Source organism: Antrostomus carolinensis, unplaced genomic scaffold (assembly GCF_000700745.2).
Source record: "Antrostomus carolinensis isolate BGI_N321 unplaced genomic scaffold, ASM70074v2 scaffold8924, whole genome shotgun sequence".
NCBI lineage: Eukaryota > Metazoa > Chordata > Aves > Caprimulgiformes > Caprimulgidae > Antrostomus > Antrostomus carolinensis.
In genome coordinates, this window is record NW_010308656.1 from 2,859 (window position 1) to 25,296 (window position 22,438).

Below are 22,438 nucleotides of genomic sequence, written 5' to 3' on the forward strand. Positions count from 1 at the left end.
GGTGCCCAATCAATACCGACTTATTTCCTGTCCATTTGCTGAGGTCACGGAAACGGGACTCATTAATTATTTCTACTGGTGCAGCCTCAAGTGCACTTCTGGCACGACAAGTGAAAGCCAGCTGTGACCTTTTTTTCTTCCCCCTCCTGAATTTTGCTGGTGGCGGTGGCAGCCGGCGTGTGTTCCTCCGTCAGGACGGGCCAGGGGGATGATGAGGAGCCCAGCGGTGCCGGGTGCCGCCGGTGTCCCTGCCATACTGTTCCCACCTGCGGAGGGAGAGCAGCTCCTCCCGGGCGGCGAGTCAGGGAAACCTGGTCACGGCGTAGACGATGTTGGCCAAGGCGGCCCTGGCCTCGGAGGGAGGGAAGCGCTCCAGGGCTGCCAGCGCTCTGTTTCCGTGGCAGCGGCAGAGGTCGATGGCAGAAGTCACACCTTTGCCGGCCTTGATCGCTTCCTGCAGCTGTCAGAAAACACAGGCACAACGGGGTGGGTTTTGGCAGCAGAGAGGCACAATTATCTCCGAGAGCACAGGGCTCCCACCGCCCCTTCCCGAGGTAAGGGCAAGAACCAAGGCTGCCAGACAAAGCTCTCCAAATACTCTCTCAGCTGCTCCATTTTGGCTCTCCACTACAGCAAAACTGCAGGTAATTTAAACTACATCACACATTACTTCAGCACCTGAAAGATGCTGGCACTCCAAAGGGCACACTTAATTAAAAAAACCCCAAAGCAACAAACAAACCAACCAATATTTTTAATACCTGAGCATTTCACACCTAAGCCACTGCCTCAGAGCTTTTGTGCAGGACTGGCAGACCAGCCGCTCGCACTCTCATTTTCCACAGTCAAAACTGGAATTTATGAACACCTATTCCATCCCATTTTTGGAAACAATCTTAGGATGACACATGTTGAACTCATGTTTTTTGTAATACAGGTTTCTCCTTACATACCACATGATAACATTTGTTACAATGGACAAAAGCAAATTTGGTCAGTAAAATGGGATGTGTTAAACTTTATCATACTGAGCTATATCCACGCTAACTCAACCTCAATAAGGCTGGGGAGTTTGACAGTGGTTCAGAGATACATCATGAAAAAACCCTGTATTTTCATGGAGTAACAGACATTTCATGGCAAGCTGCTGGAAAGATTTGGCACCTAAAAAACTTGGGTAAATGACAGGCTAAATTGCTATGAAATAATATGAACAAATATGTCAAACAAAACATGTTGGTTTTTCCCAGTACCTCAGTTGAGCTGAAGCTCTAAATAGTAATCACATTTATTAAAAGCTTTTAAAAAAAATTATCATTTCTTCCTGAACATCATCATGAGACTGTCATGAAACACTGTTATTTTGTTCCACACTAAAATATAGGTGTCCCCAGACCAACTCCAGCCTGATGCCTCATGCCAGACCCTGGGAACCAAGGCCAGGTATATCTTTGGAATTTGACTGCTCCAAAAACATGACAGCATTTCATGATCCTTAGTGTGTCCCACATGGCTTTCATAGGTAGGTTACATCACTGTAACAACTTTAAAAAAAAGGCTTTTATTGAACACAGATATCTACCGTAACTAATTATACAGGGTTTCATAAATTGTTTTCCTCCAATACACAGCCCAGTGCCTCAATTAATTTACAAAGACATCAGCATTACCTTACTGTATAGTTTAAGTAATGTAAAAAATATCAATTGTAAAAGTCACCCATTTTATACAGGTACCTGCATTTACAGATAATGACTGACATTTCTTATCTGAATACAAACTGGAATCGGATTAATTATCTGTATTTAAAGATGAAATTAGCTGAAAGCATATTACAGGACTTGAACACTGAAGTCCCAGTTCATAAAAATTTTATTCTCCACTTCAGTTAGAATGTCCCTGCACTCTGTGCTGGAAAGGAACTTGCCCTGAAGCGTAAATGCATTGCATAGCTAAATTAACACATCGTCTAATGAACGGGAATCAGCCACGTAACTGCGGTTCTACAGCAAAGGTGGGGAGAGGTGAGGTCAGGTACACCAGCAGCGTGAAAAGGTGTTGCTTCCCCCTTCCTTGAGGCACAGCTTTGCGAGATGGTAGAAACCACATATCTTGGAGCAAACTCTGCCAATTCACTAAAGCTCATCTAAAGCTCATTACCTATCTGGTAATATTCATATAAATACACCGAGAAGTAAACAAAAAAGAAAACAGCTCCCCAAAACAAAAAAAAATCTTTAAAGTGGTCAAAGGTCAGAGGAGCTCAGTTTAAGCACATATGACTGCATATATGTGCTACCACTTACTTGTAACACCAAAAATCTGGAAGAGGGAAGAAGTCTAATGCAAGGACACAATCCATTTACATGCTTGTCTTGTGTAAGCCCTTAGACACATGTAGTGCCTTGAAGCCAAAACAATTGCAAAGCTCGTGTCAAACTAGACGCAGAGGAATCACTACACAAAAATCAGACTAATCCACTATTGAACGTTTCCAAGCAAAGTTCGAAGAACCTCAGAATTAAAAATGCCTGCTCACATGGCAAGCTCCTTCCTCAGCTCTTCAGTTAGAGATCGCCCTAGGTAATGAACAACTTACAGCCCTTAAAAACCCTACCTGTTTTATATTCCATTTGCAGAATCAACTGGTCAACTCAAATAAGCATACACTGAGGCAAACCAGTCTGGATTAACCAGACTGCATGCTACCTCTATCTTAGCTGGGGTTGTAAAGGGATAGTTATTAAAGAAATAAAGGATATAACTTCATAGGAAACCAGGCTTCAGTAGCCCTGCTGTATGCAAAACCCCCTAATTTAAGCCTTTGGCTGTACTGTTACTTGTATTACAGTTACACTTTCATGTTCTCAATTTTTGAGCTTCAATGACTTTAAGTAACGAACCTCACAAACTAATTATACAGTTAAAAAAAAAAAAAATCCATGTATCCAGTTTAGATTTATTATTTTTTAAATTTCATTTGGATAGGAACAGCTAATTTTTGAGGCAAATAAACAGAAAAGCAAAATTAACTGCTTTAATTTGTTACTTTATAAACTTTAATGAAGCTCCCTCATTAATTTCTTCTAAATAAAGGAATCTGCTCTCTTAGTCTTTACTTATATGGCATCATTTTGTGCATCAAACATACTTCCACTTCTTTGGAACAATTTCATCCATCGTTAAAACACAGCCTTCTTCAGAGTGGCATTCAATAATTAAAACAGAATACAAGTCAAAATTCAGAATGTTTTGACACACTTTCCTCCAGTTGAATTGCTGGATATGCTGGAATACTGCATTTCAACTTTTAAGCTTTTGTTCAGGCCATTGGCACTAAAGCCCTTCTTCTTTCTAAGGGTGCCAAGAATTTGAAAAATTATTGAGGGTCTCTCATTATTTAAATGCAGCCTAGAGAATAGTCTTGCAATAGTGCAGCCAAGCCAAGACTCAGACGGGAAGTGCTATGTGCCTCCCTGCCCCTGCAACCTGTTTTTCTTCAGCACCTTCTGTTTTCCTCAATATATTCAGATATTGACCAGGCTTGGCAGTTTTGCCTGGTATACATGAAGCTCAGAACCCCAGAGTTTTATGTGTGAGGGTTGTTCTATGTATCTAAGGAAAAGCAACAATAACAACAATCATCGTCACAAGAAAATCTTCACAGACTGGGAAAAAAGGGTGCCTGGCTGGGCACTGAGAACACAGCACATCAAGAGCCTTGCTCCATTCAGCCTGCTCTGCCTGCGCTAAGCCCAGCCTCATCCATTAGACCCGCAATTAATTCATTATTATTTCTTCTCATTCCCTAGTCTTTGGCTAGAAGGAATCATAGAATGGTTTGGATTGGAAGGGACCTTAAAGATCATCTAGTTCCAACCCCCCTGCCATCAGCAGGGACACCTTCCACTAGACCAGGTTGCTCAAAGCCTCATCCAGCCTGGCCTTAAACACTTCCAGGGAGGGGGCATCCACAACTTCCTTAGGAAGGATAGCTCTGATCAAGAATTACAGAAAAAGGTAGAGAGAACAGAAAGAGATGGAAAGAAGTGCTGAGGGTTTCTCATTCTGAATGATCTGAACACACACGGGAGAACAACTGCTGAGTGAGAGACTGGGCTCTACTTCTCCAGCTTCCTCCTTCCCTTCCCATCATTTCTATATCAGCTCCTACTTCAGTCATCTTATACCAGCAAACCAAGAGGAGGAGAAAGGGACCCTTTCTGAGCCCTTCCAACTTTAAGGCTGCTTTTCACTATCTAGGTTGCCCAAGGAAGTTGTGGATGCCCCCCTCCCTGGAAGTGTTTAAGGCCAGGCTGGATGAGGCTTTGAGCAACCTGGTCTAGTGGAAGGTGTCCCTGCTGATGGCAGGGGGGGTGGAACTAGATGATCTTTAAGGTCCCTTCCAATCCAAACCATTCTATGATTCTATGATCTCCCTCCACATCCACATGCTCTAGGCATGTCCTGCAAATAAATGGTAACAAGCCATTGATTGTTCCTCAAAGACTGCCTCTTGCCATGCCTTGGCCCACTGGAAATGAGAGTTTTATATCAGCACCTTGTTTTCAGGCTTCCATTTCCTATCCTTCAGGGGACAACTGTAAGCACCAAATAGCTGGAGTACGGGCATTTTCCACTCAAGCCTCTGAGCTTTGCTGGGCCAAGAGCAGAACCAAAACCCAGAACAGCAGGCACTCTCTATGAAAAGAGGGATCTGGGTTCAAGACTTTGGTCTCAGGACTGCTTCCATCTCTCATGTTAAAAGCTACTGGATAAAATACAGAAGTCGTTTTGGGGCAATGGCCAAATAACCATATACAGTCTGTTCATGGTTTTGCTCTACATGTGGGAACAGAAGGGTGCTACAGATGAGAACTTTACTTCTCTGTTCACTGAGTCGCCATCTAAGTCCTCCCTAAAACCAAAAGAGGATGCTTGTGTGTCCCACCTCTCTGCTTATAAGCTAGTAAGATATTAAAACTAATAAACAATTTCCTGCAGTAGAGCATAAGTGATTAATAAAAAGAAAACCTGTGTTGTCCAGTCCATATCATACATTAAATTGTAGAGAATTCACACTCCTGCTCCTGCTTTGTAGGATTAATGTTGAGTTGGTTTTTTTTTTATTAAACATTTAGGCAGATTAATAAGGGATATTCTACATTTGGATTAATAACCTACACAGGGCCTACCACATAGCTTTTAGATTCTACTGATTTGTTACAAATATAAAAAGAGTAATGAAATGGTGATGATGAATCTGAAAACCAACTGCTAGTTTCACATATGGTACTAAATGGTCATCCAACAGAAGTTGCCTCTAACTAGATTTGACAGCCTTCAACTAGATTCAAATTAATGCCCAACAGGCCAAGAGGTCCACATCCTGTTTTTCTGATGTTTCAACTATCTTCTTTTTCCTTCACAGTTAGTTATCTACATGCGTAATTTTTTCCTGAATCAGCGTGTCCTTGCAGTGAAAATCATCAACCACTTTCTAGGCTTTGTTAACAAGGGCCGCCAGCAAGCAATTAGTGCTCCCTATTTGGGACTTGTGAGATCGTGTCTGGAGTTCTGTGCCCAATTTTGGGCCTCCCACTAAGTGAAAGACATTGCCATACTGCAGAAGTGCAGGGGGAGGCTACCCAGATGATATGGGGCTGGAGCAGCACATGGTCTACAACAAAATGCTGGGAATTGCTTAGTTCAGTCTTAAGAAGAGAAGGTTGTTTTTGCTGTCCCAACCACCTCATGGGCAAGTGCAGAGGAGTCAGAACTGGCCCCTTCTCGGAGGTGTAAGTGGAAGGGATGAGAGGCAACAGGCACAGGTTGTGGCACGTGAAATGTTGATTAGACCCAAGCAAATTCTTTTGCACCAGGAGGGAGGTCAAGCACTGGAACAGGTTGCTCAGGTCAGCTGTGAAATCTCTGTCCTTGAAGATACTCCAAACTCAACTGAGCAAACCCACACTGGCTCTGCTTTGAATGAGAGGTTGTCCCAGACATGCCCCACGGGTCCCTTCCACCTTAAATCATTGTATGATAAGGGAGTAACAATAGAGTTCTAAGTACTATGTTTCCCAGTGTCTTTGTTTTAAAAAGGCAAAGAGAAAATTTCTCATCCATACCACAGAAGTTAAGTATCTGCCTTTCAGACCAACTGTTCTGGATTACTGTTGGACAGAATGGCTTGTGCGAGGGCAGCAAGAGGTCAAAGAGGCAAGCTAGGGACTGCTGGATTTTGGAGACTGAAGAATTAAAGGAGACAAAAACTAAGCAGGTGTTTAAATACAAAGACAACTAATTTCAAATCTCCTCTGCTGAGATATTTCTGTCTTATTTCCTAGCCAAAGGAAAAAGGATTCCTTTCAGACAGCTCTACCTGTAGGGAACAACAAATTCGAGGGGGAAGAAGACTCCTTGAATACGTGGTGAATATTTTGGCTATACTAGGCGTTATGTGCAAAGGGACAGTGAGAACACTGAAATTATTATTTTTTTTTTACCCATAGTCAAACTTAGGATTCATTATTTAAGTGACAAGGTATCATCAAGTAACTTCTGATTTTTTTTTTGTTGTTGTTTTAGAAGAATGATCCTACACAGCTATATTTCTTTTACACTGAAATCTTCAAACATCATGCATTCTCTCTGATCTTGAGGTCAGCTAGAACATTCTGCATTTCTGAAGTGCACAATACTCACTGAAACAAAAAGAAATCCCAAAATACAAAATTTAAATTGATCTGTGTCTGAGTAGTGACTGAATAATGCTCTAAGTGTTTGCAGTGTTCTGCACTGTTTTTTCTAAATTTGTTTTCTCTTTTGTGGGAACGCCATGCTCAATAAGCACTAATGTTTTAGACTGCTAAAATATTACCCTGAAAAGGTGCTGACACGTTTCACAGCTAGTACATAAATTTTGTCAACTTTTTCATTTGTTTTTTAAGTACCTTGGAATGTTTCACTCTTACAGTTTTTGTGGTTGGACACAGGGTTATGCTCTTCCTTCTCAAAATGGGCTGGACAATTATTTAATTGCATCACTTCATAACACTGTAATTATTTTTTTTTTTTAAATCTTTGTTGGCTATATGCAGCATGATATGCCAGTTGAAAGTGTGGCAGTGTTTATCCAAGATTTTCTTATAAACTTTTTCTACACAAAAGGTAAAGCAGTGCATATTTAAAAGGCACAAACACACTGTAGAAACTTCCATTAGTAGAGTAGGATTTATTTTCCTTACTCATCTGTGGTGGTTTGGGTGGATTCACCCTTCTTTTCCTTACTCATCTGACAAACAGAAAAATTCTCTATTCACTTCAAACTCAAAACACCCTATCTGGGAAGACACCAAATCTAGAGAAAGTCATCCCCAGCAGCAGAGGAAAGACGGCCTGCTTACAGGGAACGCTGCTACTCCAGCTGTTACACAGCTCTTGCAGTACACTTTGCCAAAAGAACTACTGATGGATTGTACACACCCTTTAATATTTTGGAAGAAACATCAACTCCTCCTCCTTATGCCTTTCCATGTCTTTCACAATGAACTTAACAAGGCTCACTAGCTTTTAAATCTAAACAATGGTAGTTAAGTGATGCCTTTTTACTAAAAAGCATTACTTTCTTAAATCACATTAATGCAAACAGTGATTGTTAATTGTCATCTTAGCATACACAAACAATTAACTTGATATTTATGTTAAAAGACGTGATAGTTGTTTCCTTTAATGAAACAAAAGTTGTGCTGGATTCTCACCCCAAAGAAACCATGGAAAATACCCACTGATTAAAAACAAAGATGCAACTGATTTTTGGTACTGGATGTACACCTTGATAATTCAGATATGGTTAATTCCAACAAAGGAGAAAATTGCTTCTTCTGAACGGTTCTGGCTGCTTTTGTAATATTCCTAACACATCTAAAAAACCCTATATTCATTAAATCACTGACTATTCTGGTTTTTTAATATACATAACAAAAGAAACTAATGGCAGTGGCTGCTCCAAAACAAACAAGACAAATTTTCACAGAAAACTGCCACAGGTCATAAACATCTACAAACAACAATCCTGTTTTTAACTCTTCGCTGCATTAGCACGAGTGAATAGTCTATGGCCTACAGTCCCATGACATCTCACAATGATTCTCTGTAATTTAATTAAGCAGCACCACGGGACCACTGTCATTTATGCCAAGGGACTGTGAACCTGCTCTGCAGACAGCTCTGAAGCACGAGGAATGTGATAACCGTGGTAGTCAACGGTAAGTGGGGGAAGGGGAGCCATGCACCTCCTGCTAACCCAACTGGATGGCACTGGTATTTATTAGCTGCATGACAGTAGGCTACCACTGAGAAACCAACTTGTTTCCAAACGTGACCTTTCCCATTTTGCTCCTCTAGCTCTTTCCTACCATATGGGAAGTTGAGACATTAGTGCCATGCTGTGTATGAATGGCTGGATCCACCACCTCTTGACTCCCGGTACTTCCAGTACTGTACAAAATCTGCTCCCTGTGTTAACATCATGCACAACGTCTCATATACAAACCAACAAAGTATGTCACAGCCTACTGTGCTGATATACCATATTCCCCATGCCAGTTCGGATGAAAGGGCTCTACAACAGACAGCAGAGCAAATGGACAAGGGTACAGTAAAAAAGAAAAAAGAAAAAGTTTTGCTACATCATCTTTCACTTGACTTAATTTATCTTTTCTGAATATTGCATTTAGAAAAACAAGGAATCCTTGCAGTAGCATACTCACTGGCTCCAAAATACAGGATTTATTTCTTTGTTTAGCTTTATGCTATAATTTTTCTAGAGCCTTGGCCAGAAAACAAGAGTTATTCCTAGCTTACTCACTTCTGCTACTAGCTGTGCCTTCATTAAACTCAACAAGTCTGTAAAATGCCAAGCAACATTAAGGCCTTGACTTCAGTGTAGGATTTATAATCAATATTATAAAATAGTAAACAATTAAATTGAGAATCTCAATTTGTTGTTTTAGAATTATACAGTTTACCTTGCAGGCAAAGTAAATGTAAAATGGATTAAATCTTTTTGACTTTAAAAAGTCTTAAGTTTTTTGCCAAAATCTGACATAAAAATGAGCGTGACAGGAAAGTCGCTGCCTCTTTTAACGACATACATTGAGTTTTGCCCCTGCCATATACTGGTACTTTCTCTTTTGTAATCTAAGAAACACCAGTAAAACAGAGCTGAAACTACTTTTTCATCTCTGGAAGAGACTTTCAAACACCACAATGATGGATCAATAATTTGTCTGGATGCAGTGTGATGGTGTACGGGGAAAAAAAAAAGTGTGAAACATTCAGATAAGTGAAAAAATACATTCAGAAACACAGACCTTAAAATAAACCTTTTGTGATATCAAAGTCCTGATAAAAAGACTGAGAAAAGCTGGGAGAAAAAAAACAATACTAAAAAATTTTGCAGAACATAGTGACCTTATTGACATGACAGTCTGAGACCTAATTAAAGTAATAGAAAGTATTTTACTTCTGTATTTATGTCAGAGACCTCACTAAATTTACTAGTAGCATCTAGATTTTTTTTTTTTGTCAGTGACAAAAAATTAGGGTGACCATGTTAATATAACATGCATCAAAACAACAACGTAAAATTCTTGAGCAGTCTCAAAATTGAAATAAAATAAGACCTCTGCCTTTTAAGGAAGCATGTTTAATGGGTGGATCTCAAATTTACCTTCATTCATTATTTTAATTGAAAGCCACAGTGACTAAGGTAAAATATTCTTAAGCAGGTAAAACAGCTAACAATTTTTATATACATATATTTATGAATTCAACTAAAGGAACAATATTTTTATCTCAACTAAGAGGCACGCTGAAGTTCTTAATAAAAATTAAAGAGAACAAAAAAATTACAAGTTTTCAGAGGTTCTACAGCTAGTTTTGGTGACTTTTCCTTTTATAAAATTAAAGAGAAGATATTTTTGAGACTCAATGAGAAACGAGCCCCCAGATTTGATGAGGAATGTTAAAGTAATTCTAGCAACTGAGTAGAAAGATGAGAGGGGACCTTGACGGTGAAAGGAAAAGACTGAGCAATGTGCAAAAGACTGACTCCAGTGATGTAGAAATAAAGACAACACAGCAAAGGGCAAAAAAGAAATACTAATTTGTACTGCACAACATGCCTCCTAATTGGCTGTGTGCAGGTACAGGCCAAGCTACTATGCTGGGGTGAGCTACAGGTTACTGGGTTCACTTAGCATGGATGTAACTAATGGCTACTTTTATTTTAAACAAAGAAACATAGAAGGCTGGGACATGACATCATAGTCTTGAAACTGACTTCTACAAAACCCAAAGCTGATTATTATTTGAGCTCACAAAAACCACAGAGAATTTGTCACTGTATTACTAAACTCATAATATCTGTGCTTATGCAAGAGATGATCACCCAGAGCTAGTAAAATCAGTGCTTCTGGGCTGAAGTCAATTGCTCCAAATACCAAACGTGAAGAAGGGCTTTTCCCGCTTCCCTTCCTTTTATTCAAGTGTCCAAGTTGCCTAAGCACACTGTAAGTTTTTAAATTTCATGGGGAGGATCCAAAATATGAAATAATTTCAGTCAAAATACAGAATACACTGACAAATACTTAATTCAGTAAAGTAATTTTAGATGCATTTCTTCCCTTCCTTTTTTTAAAAAAAACTACGGAAATAACACTGGGCAGGTCACAATTGTAATAATTAAAAGGAAAAAATCCATTCTGGACTTAAAAAAACAAGTAGCCTAGCTTAAACATTTGCAGAAGTCTCATATACTCAGACATAGTTGAAGGAGAAATTTAGTGCTCTCAGTGGTGATTTAGAAAGTCACAGTTGTCACAGCTGTATCTGTTTCTTCTATTGTAGAAAAAAACAAAAGCACATTTATTTTAAATAGCAAGCTAAGATTGAGATCTTTTTTTATGTTCTAATAGGAAGGAAGGATAGAAAGCTTTTTCAATAATCCAAATTACAGATTTTCTTAATACAGCATAGTTATAATTAAAAAGTTTGACTTGTACCTGTGTGTTAGCTTTCTGTACTAGCAGCAGTCATAGCTGCAACACTCTTCAGGTCCCAGCAATTCTCAGTCATGCACGTGGCTCAATAATTTATACATTATTTCCCATTGATGCTGGGAATAACTAACTGGCCTCTGATGATCTAGTTAAGACTTGGAGCAAGTCAGGCCCGTGCCCAGTGAGTGCGTTGGGGACACAATCTCATCGTGTTTCTCCACAAGCGCTGTGCTCCAGTATTTAACCAGGGGAATCTGATTCTCAGTCATCTCCTACAGCTCTCTTAAGAGCTTTATGGCATCCCAGATACTTTCAGTAGATAAGCTAGTTAGTTCAGGTCTGCATTTAGAGCAGTCCCAGTAGCAAATACAGTGGAGACTCAGCTAAAAGTTGTAATGGGGATTGGAAGAAACATAAATTATTATAATAACATGAGTGTGTGTATTTTTTAATAGATAGCACAGCATTAAGGTGAGATAAAAAATGTGATAGCATACTCTATCAATAGAGAGAGATCACCAACAGAAGCTAACCTGTAAATGACTGCTGAAAAAGACAACAGCAAAAGCCATCAAAAGCCTGGTTTCAGAACCAAGTTTAGGGAAATAAATGGGGTAAATAATGGCAAAAATGATTATTAAATAGCTGTATTTGATATTTACAGTACAAGTAAGTATCTGGCTTTTTAAAATCAAGAAATTTCACAAGCCATTCTTCACATGCACAAATTATAACTTGCCTTTAATAAAGAAACTTCTCTCAACTGTCAAGAATATACTTGAAAACATTACAAGAAACATTAAAAACAATAAGCAGATTTAAATGTAATTTACCAACCTTCTTGTAGTCCATTATATTTCCTTTTCCTTGTGCCTTAAAGAAAAAAAGAGATTTTATCTTAAGACATTACATACTACAAACTAGAGTTGCAAGAATAAAGAATGCAATTAGAAGAGCTACTACTTTAAACATAACCAACTTTCTTCAGGAATCTGATATGGAAAAACTTAAAATACAACCTAATGTGTTACCAGCCTATACAACATGGTTCTGTTTCATATGAGAGCTGCAGATACTCAATGTAATTTTTAGGGGGCTTTTTAATTATGACTTGTAGTTAAACATTTGTTGAATCCAAAATGTTTTGGTCTTAAGAAATCTTGCTGTTTGCATTAATTAATCTCTCCCATGAGATTTTGAAATAAACTATACTTCGTATCAACAATAATAGGATTTAATTTCTTAGAAGTCTCCCTGCATCTATAGTGATTTGCACACAATTAGTAGTCTAGAGCTCTCAAAAGAGGATGTCAGGACCATGTCAGGGCTACTAGACCTAGATTAGATACACTAACCGTGCTTTTGGTTTAGAATTGTATTTAAGCATCCAGCATCATTCTTTACTTAAGCAGCAGATACGTATAACCTATGACTCCTAGCACATTCAGAAATAAGTATGAACACATTTTAAATTTCTTCTTGCCCAGATACAGAAAGTACATAGACCAAATTCCTGAGTTTTGTCACAGGGTGATGTAGAAGAGAAGATGTCTGTGTCTTTCTTACCCAGTGGCAATGCTCTGCCAGATCCAGAGAAAAAAAATGCTTAACCAACATGAAACCCTTTCCACAGGCCAAATCTAGCTGTATCATTATCATCTTATCCAAAACCAGCTCTTTTCTTTTCAGGCACATCGAGAAAAAAATAACCAGTTTCTTTCCCTCTAGCCTCCACAAGGAAAGATCAGAAACCTCAGTTCTTCTGGAGCTTGTCTCCTGAAAGGATGCAGATTTGGACCACTATCTCTCTGGATCCTCTGCGAGGACTTTGGAGAGCAGTCAAGAGGAGCAGGTCAGCTGGCATAAAGAGAAGAACTGAGGCCTGCACTGAAGAGGAACGCTATGTGGCAAGCAGGTCTTTGAGGAGATGTTGCTGAGATGGCACAAATTTGGAAAATAAAGTAATTTTTGCAAGGGAGGGGAAAAAAATAGAGAAAAGAACCGATGAGAGATTAAGCAAGCAGAACAGGAAAGAAACAGATTTCACTGAAGGAGAAAGGAGACTGATCTACAAAACCTCTTTACTACTCTCCTTAAGCTTCTTAAGAGTCAGCTTTTCTGGAATGCATATTAAGAAAACAGCCTGATAGCATTTGGGAGTAGCAAAGCCACTGCCAATAACTGCTTCCTTATTTGTGTACTCCCAGCTCTTTGATTTGCCAACTTTTATTCATACCGGTTGGATCTTAGGGCTTCTTCAAGATAAATCTAGTAGTTATACTGTATATCTGAAATACGTTCTTTAACAAATGATGGCTTATATACAGATTCACACTGCAGTGGAGAATTTGCCAACATGTTTGAGGAAGATGCTTTTTAGTCTTAGCAATACCTGAAGAGGTGTGCTCAGCAGGCCTCCTCCTGCATATAATACACATTACAAACAGCAAGAATATTTTCTCAAGCTCTGTTCTTCTCAAGCATTCAAGTCAATGGCAGCTGTGTTCCTCCAAGCAGCAACCTTATCTCATCTGTTTCCTGAGACTTCTTTACTACAACTTTATTGTTGTTTTTTAAATCTCTTTTTATCCTCATAGTAGTTTGGCTCTTTGACTTTTACTGACCCCGATTTCAGACCCACATATTTTTCTTTTTTTCCCTTTTACATCAGACTTCTGCATCTGGTTTAGCTTCCTCAGAGCTATTAAGCCTGATTTGCAAAAGGTATGCACTCTTGTCAAACCTGAATAACTTCCTAGGTCTCGCTGCTTGGCTGGGGAGCTCAGCCTCTCAGTGTCTGGGCTCTGAGCTTTTCTTGCTCAAAGAAAAGCATCTGCTTACCAGCATATTAGAAATATGAACGGCTAACTCAGCTTAGCCTTCCTCCTAAACGCCAAAGATCACTGTGTGCCAGTAGTGAGGGACGATAATACCGTGACATTCTTCCTTAGTAAATGAGGTGGTGTGAAATCAACTCACCTTGCCAGAAGGAAGGATCCCTGAGTCCCCTGTGAAATGACTCAAAATGCATCAGATAAACAGACTACAAGCAGATGGTTTAAGACAACACTTTTGGAGGATGTTTTCCAAGACTGACTTTGCTTTCTCAGATGAGACTGTCCCTCTTATACATCTTCCTAAAACCTATGCTTGAGAAATGCTTGATAAAGCATTTGATAAATGCTTTTCTCCCAGCCCTGCTTTTTCCTAAGAAGGCTCAGAAATATATGGTGAAAGGCACGTGGATTACCTTGGCCTAGATGAGATGGTTCTAGTTTCTGACCAATTTATCTTTCAAATTACAAATGCTATGAGCTAAAATGGATTCTAGACCTGTTCTTGAGTGATTCTGCTTAGCTTCTTCACTCAAACTTTGATCTTTTGTACCTCACCGCTTAGATGTCAGATGCCTGTTTAACTCAGAGAATTTCTGCTCTTGTCCAGTGAGAGGTATCTCTAAGTGGCTAAAAGTGACCAACTCTTCTGCATTTTGACCCCTACAAAATCCTCCATCCTATAATCCTGGATTATCTGTTAATTTTTAAGACTACAGGGCTTTCCAAAAGTTCAATGGGACTGCATTCAGCAACTATTTCAACACTTTCTCTGAAGAGCATTCAAGCCCTTCTTTGTCCATCTACCACAGTGTTTCCCAAGAAATATTTAGGGTTGGTCGGTTTTGGGGTTTTTTTTTGGGGGGGGTTGTTTGTTTGTTTTGTTGTGGGGTTTTTTGGGGGGTTTTTTTGGTTTTTTTTTAAGCATTTCAGGACTCTACTCCAACCCATATTCCTTTTAAAATAGACACTGACCAAACAGTCAATTGTGCATAGTTTTAAATGCACAAAGGTGAAGAGTTTAGGTGGTGAGGTCAGTGAGAACAGGACAGACTCAGTTCTTTATGGATGATCATTCATTCAGGCATATATATATATATATATATAAATATAAAACCATGTATTACACATATACACATACCTACACATTTTTTTCCTCCTACGAGAAGGCTTCCCTCTATACACATCCCAAGTCCCTTTTAAGGCAGTCTGTACATTTCAAACAAATCAGAATCTAACCTTCTCAAAACACATACACTCAGCATTGATGCAGCCTTCCACACCTGGATCTCTGATGCATTTTGCTCCTTTCAAATGAAAGGACAAGGGGGCTTTTAAAAAGTCTTCAGCTCAGCAGCAGAAAGGTGCATATGGCTGCCTCCACTCACAGGTTGCCTTGAGAACAGCGACTGTATCCGGACCCCGGACAAGAAAACTGTGGCAAAACAATTCCACAAATTCTAGGCACTCCGCAGCAGTTCAGGCTTCCTTCATGACCTCTCTGAAGACTGCTTTCATCTAGAATATGCATGACAGGCACTGAGTCCTAGTCACATGCTTTCTGAGCAGTGTACCACGGTGGAGACAACTAGGTGCAAGGGGGCTCTCTACCTCCACTTTCCTAACTCCAAGACCTTCCTGCAGGAGGAAGATGCTGCCAAGAGAAGGTGCTGCCTTTAATCCATCGTATGAATGCTTATGTGGGCAAACAATCAAAGGAGAAAGCCAGATTGCTTAGCAGTAATTAAAGGTCCATAATGTGATTTCCATATGCCTAGTCATAAACTCAGCTACTAAGAAAAATTCTACCTGACAGGGACTGAGTGCACTGTGAGTGCTTTGCCTCTTTAAACCGTACAAATGACACTGCACAAGAGGGTGGCTGACGAGAGTACTCCTACGAGTACTGCCAAACTGAGAAAGTCTCTGGTTTGAGTGTTTGGCCTACACTGAATGTCACACAGGGAATGTGACTATGGATGAGATCCCAAAGAACTTGGAGTTAGCGAAAAGTAATTTTCCCTTCTAAATCAACACAAGCCAAGAAAGGCTCCTGGATGAGGTGTTCCACTTTGTATTGAGCTAAAGTAGTGGTTAGTAGATACTTCTGCATAGTGCATGTTACTTTTCTTTTTCCCCCTCTCCCTTCAGAAAGAACTGCTTCATTGTTACTACAGTGCCCATTCTCGGTATGAGAATTACTAAGCAGGCAGACACACTCCTGGAGTCCTGCAACCTCTTCTAGATTCTGCAGATGGGAAATTGTTTCAAAGCCTTTATACACTGTGCTGTGGTAATACCATTATTCTCCAACTGCAATCATACAAATCCATTTACATTCAACTCGAATATGAGCCTTGTGTTGACATTGTAGGATTCCAAAATTCCTCATCACACATTATAAACTAAGGTTTCTGCCCTAATTTCAAAATGACAAAAGGTTTGCTTTACTTTAAGAATCCCTAACTCCATACCACTGTAAGGCTGTAGATTCTGCATATACTTTTAAAATTTCAGTGCTGAAGAGACTATTCCTCTTGCTTGTTGTATGTGAAGGCAGGCTGAAACCTGTCATGGACACAGAACCAGGCAGAGGCTCAGGCTCCACACCCTCTACACAAGAGTCCTGCTTTCAAAGCAGCAAGGAAAGGAGCCATCAGCAAGCACACCCTGAATGAATATGCTTGCACAGAGCTAGTTTCTTGAAGGCAGCAGCCTTTCTACTGAAAAATCCATGTAATGACTGCAGGAATTTCCAAATGGTAGTCATCACTGCTGTTCAGACAGACAAAACACGTGCAACTGATGCAGGAACTCAATGCTTAGTTTTGGCAATGCTGGTGTTTCCCCCCCCCTTTCCCTCCTTGCTGTCTTCTACAGTTTTCTATTTGTCTTTCAGCAAAACCCAGGAAACTATTCATGGACCTGAATCCTGCTGTGCTACGTGGCACATAGAAAAGGTCTACACATGCAGCTATCTTACTCTTATTGCCTTCCCCATCTAAGGATTAGAGTAAAAAAAACAGCTGAATTAAGAGAATGAAGAATAAGGATATCAGCCAGCTATTACATTGTGGTCAGGAAGCCAAGTCCCTCAGATCCCCCCCATCCAAAATTACTCCTCCCAGAGACAAGCTGGCAGAAGGAACTGTGTGCCTATCTTTCAACCACTGTCATGCAAAGTTCTCTGCTTTAAGCTGCCAGTGAAAGCAGCTTTAAGCTAAAATGTGGAACTGCACAAGTAGTGCAGAGGAACAGACATATGCTCCACACAAATTAATCCGCTTGTTACACTGACACACAGAAGTTTGACAGAGTTCGACTGTCAGGTCCCTAGATTTCCCCCTCTTTTAAGTGTGGAAGAAAGAGGCGTTAAGCATTGGAGAGCAGAGGTTACCTCTATGTTGTCTTGTCCGTCGTTAGTTACTAAGTTTCTCTGCAGATTGAAAGTAGAGATAGGAAGAGCAATACAAATGGCAAAACCAGGAAATTCTAAACAATGCTTTAATTTACCTCTCTGATCTGTTTAATCCATGCCTCCCTTCCAAGGAATTCCTGATGGAGGACTGCAGGAGCAGAATTCAAACTGAAGGCCATGGTGTCGCTAGAACCCTCTTTAACAAATGGCTGAAGGTCCGAATGTAGCTGAAAGAGAAGAACATCTTCAGTTCCCTAGAACAGTCTATACATATTCACTCACATATTCACTCACATCCTAATTCTATACCTAAGTCACCACTTTCTGCTTTGACACTTGTACTTTGGTTGCACTTTTACAAGTTTGGGGGAGGGACAGGAAGAGGTTGAAAGCATTGCAGTGAGTAGAGAGTTGTGGTAAAGAGAAGCATGTAGAGAATCTGCAAAGAAATGGGTAATGGACAGCTTGCAGAGCTGGGCAAGGAATGGACACAGCCAAGTAGGTGATTGTTGAGTAGCAGGAAGCAGAAAAAATAAAAAGGAGAGAATGATCCAGGCTTTGGTGGGAAGAATATAAGTTTTTAATCTGTGAAGGGTAAAACATTCTACTTTTCAGTACCTGAGGAAGCTGATACAGTATGACCCTCATACTCACAAAGGAAATGTTACATGGCTAGGAGCTTTCTATGAAAATTATGCAATCCTTTATACACAACTATATGTCAATGGTGAATGTATTAACATTAAAGCACACACAAAAATATTAAGGTTATAGTCTGCACTAGAAGCAATTTACTGGTAGAGTTGTGTCTAGTAACAGCATCTAGTGGCATTTCTATGGCAGTAAAGCTGTGCTTTATAAAACCACTTCCTTCTGGAGGAACTAGAAACTGTCTAAACCAACTTAGCTGAAGCGGATGGGAGGTCTGACTGCCTGTCTCAAGCTACATCTGTACTTGCAAGTAGTGCAATACAGTTGGAACAGATCTTTAGGGCAAAACAAGAGTGCCAAGGATCCAAGTTCCAAACTGTGTAAGTTTTCCTTTGGACTAACTCTAGCTGTGGACTAAAAGACTTGTAATTGAGGTCAGAGGCCCTCTCTGGGAAATCCTACTGCTGCAGAGCTGTAGGCTGCTCCTGTCCATATCTGGTGACTGCCTTCTTAGCCCCCACCTATCCCCTCTGGAAGTTACCTCCACAGCAGATTATTCAGAAGGGAACATAAGTAGGTCCTTCAGCCACTGCAGTTCATGCCTCAGCTCATGTGCTGCTGCAGGCGGTTGAGCTGCTTGGTACAAATATCTGCATGGTGGCAGCTGAGACCCAACACACGCTTCCTCCTGCAACTCCTGCTACTGGGATAGTGGCTTTAGGAAGAATGCAGAAGCAGAGAAGGTAAAGTTTTAAGCTACTACAGAAAGATGTCCTAGAGGGATGTTAACAGAGCCTTGAAGGAAAGAAGCTACATTGCCAGGAGTGTGATTTTTGCCAGTTCATAAGCACTGTTCACACCAGCAGTTTCTGCAAACATCTTCATACCAGGCAGCAGTCAATTCTCTCAGCGTCACCTATCTACTGGCAAAAGTCTACAGCATAGTGGCAGAGTATGACAGAGCTCAAGAGCAACACCTCTTACAAATCTTGCTGTATTTAAGATCCCAGAACGAAAGGAAAAGGCGTACCTTATGACTCATAGACATGTGCTTTCCATACTGAAATGCCATGTCCTGAATCTCAGCGCTGTGCTTTGCTAGCTCCATTGCAGCCTGGCAGCTCTTTGCCAGCAAGGCACTGTGGGACAGGAAAACCTGCTCCTTCCACGTAGATATGCCGATATCATCTGTAAGACAGTTCTCCTGAAAATGAAACAGAGGCTAACATGAAAACACCAAAAACGCAGCTGTGTCAGCTCGCAGAAGTTAATGGTGTGGCACAGGATAACGCACCATGTGGTGAGTAACAAAACTTCTGGTGCCAAGGTGCCCTGTAAGGAAGGACATTCTTTTGGGGACAAATAGAGAAAAGTATCAGAATAAATATAATAGCAGCTTCAACAAACATCATTTTCATTTTCTGCTCAAAAAGAACAATGCAAAATACATGGAGTTGGCAACAGATTCCACATAGATCTTTTTCTTAATGACTGTATAATTACACTGAACATTAACAGCTGATTATATTCCTGCGATATTCTTATGGAAACATTTAAAAAAAAAGAAAAAAAACAACACAAACAAAAAACCCCAGAGTAATTGTCACTCCAGCTCCTTGTCAGTTACAAAGAACCAACAATTCCAAACAAACTTGAGAAGACCCTGCTACTTCTCATTTGTAGTCAAGAAAAAAATAATTACAAAAGGTATTAAAAATCCGTAAAAAACTGCACTGGAAAAATGAAGGGCCGTGACAGAGGACTTGTACCTCTTCCACTCCCATATTAAAGATGAGGAATGACTGAAAGTAATAATAAATAAATAAATAATGCAGTGATTTAGAAATGTCAGGTATTAACTTTCCCAGGGGACTGATAGAGATCTCAGTGATGCCTCTAGTGAACTTTATCACCTTGACTGTAAGGTCAGAGATGCTCAACACTCCTCAAAGTCCTTTGTATCCAAAACACTAATGTGGATTACTTTCCATGAAGTGTTTTATTAACACAAATCCAATCCTTTCCCTCCAAGCCCAAATTCAACTGTAGTTCCTTTGGCTCACAAGGTGTCAATATGCCACTATTCTATTAAGGGGTCTTCAAAGCTAGGCATGACTTGTAATCTTTCTGATATACACGTTACTGACATACCTTTAGGTACTCTCTAAAGAGGAGAAAAACAAAACCAGAAAACATCATAGTTGTTTTGCTTAGAAAAAACTAAAATCAGTAATGAGAAGCTACAGAAAAAATTTCGAGCATATAAATGTTAAAAAGTTTGTAATTTCTCAGTTCAGTCAAATCTGTAGTGTACACTAAGTCAAAAGGTATTCTTTAAAAGAGTAACATAAAAAACCCATCTTATATAACAAGCCTTTGCCCTCAAAGTGACGTCAATTAAATTACTTAGAAGCGAGCAAGAAGTAATTCCGTGTGACCCTGTAGTTTTCTAGCAAGGTATTATCTGTCATGAAATCGGTAACAAATGAAATAGAATCCATCCATTCAGCTCTAATTTTCCTCCCCTATGGATATCACCCAGAAGTGCTGCGTTACAAGGGAGAGAGGATAATTTGAGACTAATGGAAAAAGGAGAATTCTGCAACGCCAAGTAATCCAGGGCTGTATCAAAATGCCTTTGCTTTCAGACATACTATTAACTTATACAAGGAAAGTGAAGAACAGAGAAACCACATGTTTGCTATTATGCGTATGATAACTTAGAAAGTCAAGCCTAAACTTTCCTCCTGTTTCATTTTACTGTAGTATTTTTGTTTTAATATCTTAATTCAGCCCAGAGCATGTGCAAATTCCCATGACTGGCAAAATGTCAAAATGAGCATTTAATTCAAGTAGTTTCCTATGTATCAAGTCTTTTTTTTTTTTTTTTTTTTTTCCACTCAGATATAGATCAATTTATTTTAAATTTAAATCAGGAACTCTTGGAAGACGCAACACAGTCTTTTCCTTAACAACCAATCTGCTCAGTGAAAAAACAGTATTTACTAAAATTTGCTGGAAGATATTGAAAATTGGCAATGATTTTTATAATTATTTGTTTTAAATCCGACCAAGACAAAAATTTTCTAGAAAGGTATCCTGAAACAATTTACGAAGTTAAAAAAAAAATCTTTCAGTTTGAATTAAAGTTACTGTCTACTACATGAACATCATGTAGGAGCTTCAAGCATCTAAAACAGACATCTAACTTCAAATAATGACAAACATTTGAGACATAGTTAAAGATACGGTATTAAAGTCTTAAGGACATAGGTATTGTGAATCTCTGGGTTACAGAAAGAAGCCAGTTGTAAAAAGGCATTATGCCTATATGGATGTGCTTTAGCATACCAGCCTGCAAGCCAAAATATTGCTGATTTTAATCACAGAAGATCTTGTGATCATACACACCTAAAGCTCCTGCTGCTTAACGCACAGGCAGACACCACCTTTCTTCAGCAAAGTTTTCCAACAACCCAAATGCCATTTATTCCCCAAGCATAACTCCCATGTTATATATAAACTGTCCACCAATCACACCGCATTCTTACAAGGGTATGTAGGGCAAGATCTAAACATTATTTTAAAACATCAAGGGAACAATGAAACTAGCTCCACATTGCAAACTCTGTGAAATCTGACATCCTGCCAGCACTTTTTTTTTTTTTTTTTTTTTTTTTAGAGAATTTTTCACTTTTTTGTAAGTTTTGTTGTTTTGGTCAGCAGTGGATAGTTCAAAGGATAAGTATAAAAGTGGACATTAGCTGGCCAAAAAGACTCCTAGCAGCCTTTCCTATAAAAATCTTTTAAAACTCAAATTAATTCTAGCTGTAGTTTACAGTGCTCAGACATTTGACTAACTAATGCCTATGGAGTGACCTCATTCACAAGTTCTGTCCCCAAGGAAAGGGTCCAGATCACAACCAACCCTGATGCTGTTTGGGTAGCAGAAGCTGGATGAAAAGAAACAAACCCCTCGGCATCCCTGGAATAAAGCAGCCAACTCCAGATACAGTTTGGGGAATGCTGGCATGGGAGTACAGGGTAAATATCCAAATCCAACCCTGTCATTGGTTATTTCCTATGGGAAATTAAGAACAGCTGAGGGTGCTCCTGTTTTACTAACAGTAAGGTTGGTTACTGTTTTGCTAGAAAGACACTGGCTAGTTGAGATTTTGTTAAACTACTTCTCTAATTTAAATTGGGTTTGAAGCAATCATTTAAGGAAACAGGAAACAAAAAAACTTTTAGAAAATGAAATTGCAGGACAAAATATGAAATCATAACAATCAGGAAGGGCAGCTCTTAATGATAGTAACAAGGATTCCCAGCACAAAAGTGGCACTTAAAATAACTCAGTTTGATTTGTCACACCAAAGAAGACATTTATACATAGTTCAGCTGAAAGCATAATATAGAATCATAGCATGGTATGGGTTGGAAGGGACCTTAAAGATCATCTAGTTCCA

General features: G+C 39.5%; 1 protein-coding gene across 1 annotated transcript in view; it reads right to left on the minus strand.

Annotated features, from left to right (window-relative positions):
* Nucleotides 1-301: 301 nt before the first annotated feature.
* Nucleotides 302-22,438, minus strand: part of PDSS2 (decaprenyl diphosphate synthase subunit 2) — a gene marked incomplete at its 5' end in the record, with an annotated part of 31,720 nt that continues 9,583 nt past the window's right edge. Inside the window, 4 exons of the mRNA XM_029084463.1 lie at nt 302-460; nt 11,904-11,939; nt 17,414-17,545; nt 19,000-19,173. Of these exons, the coding sequence (XP_028940296.1) occupies nt 302-460; nt 11,904-11,939; nt 17,414-17,545; nt 19,000-19,173 (501 nt within the window). The remainder of the gene's footprint in view (nt 461-11,903; nt 11,940-17,413; nt 17,546-18,999; nt 19,174-22,438) is intronic.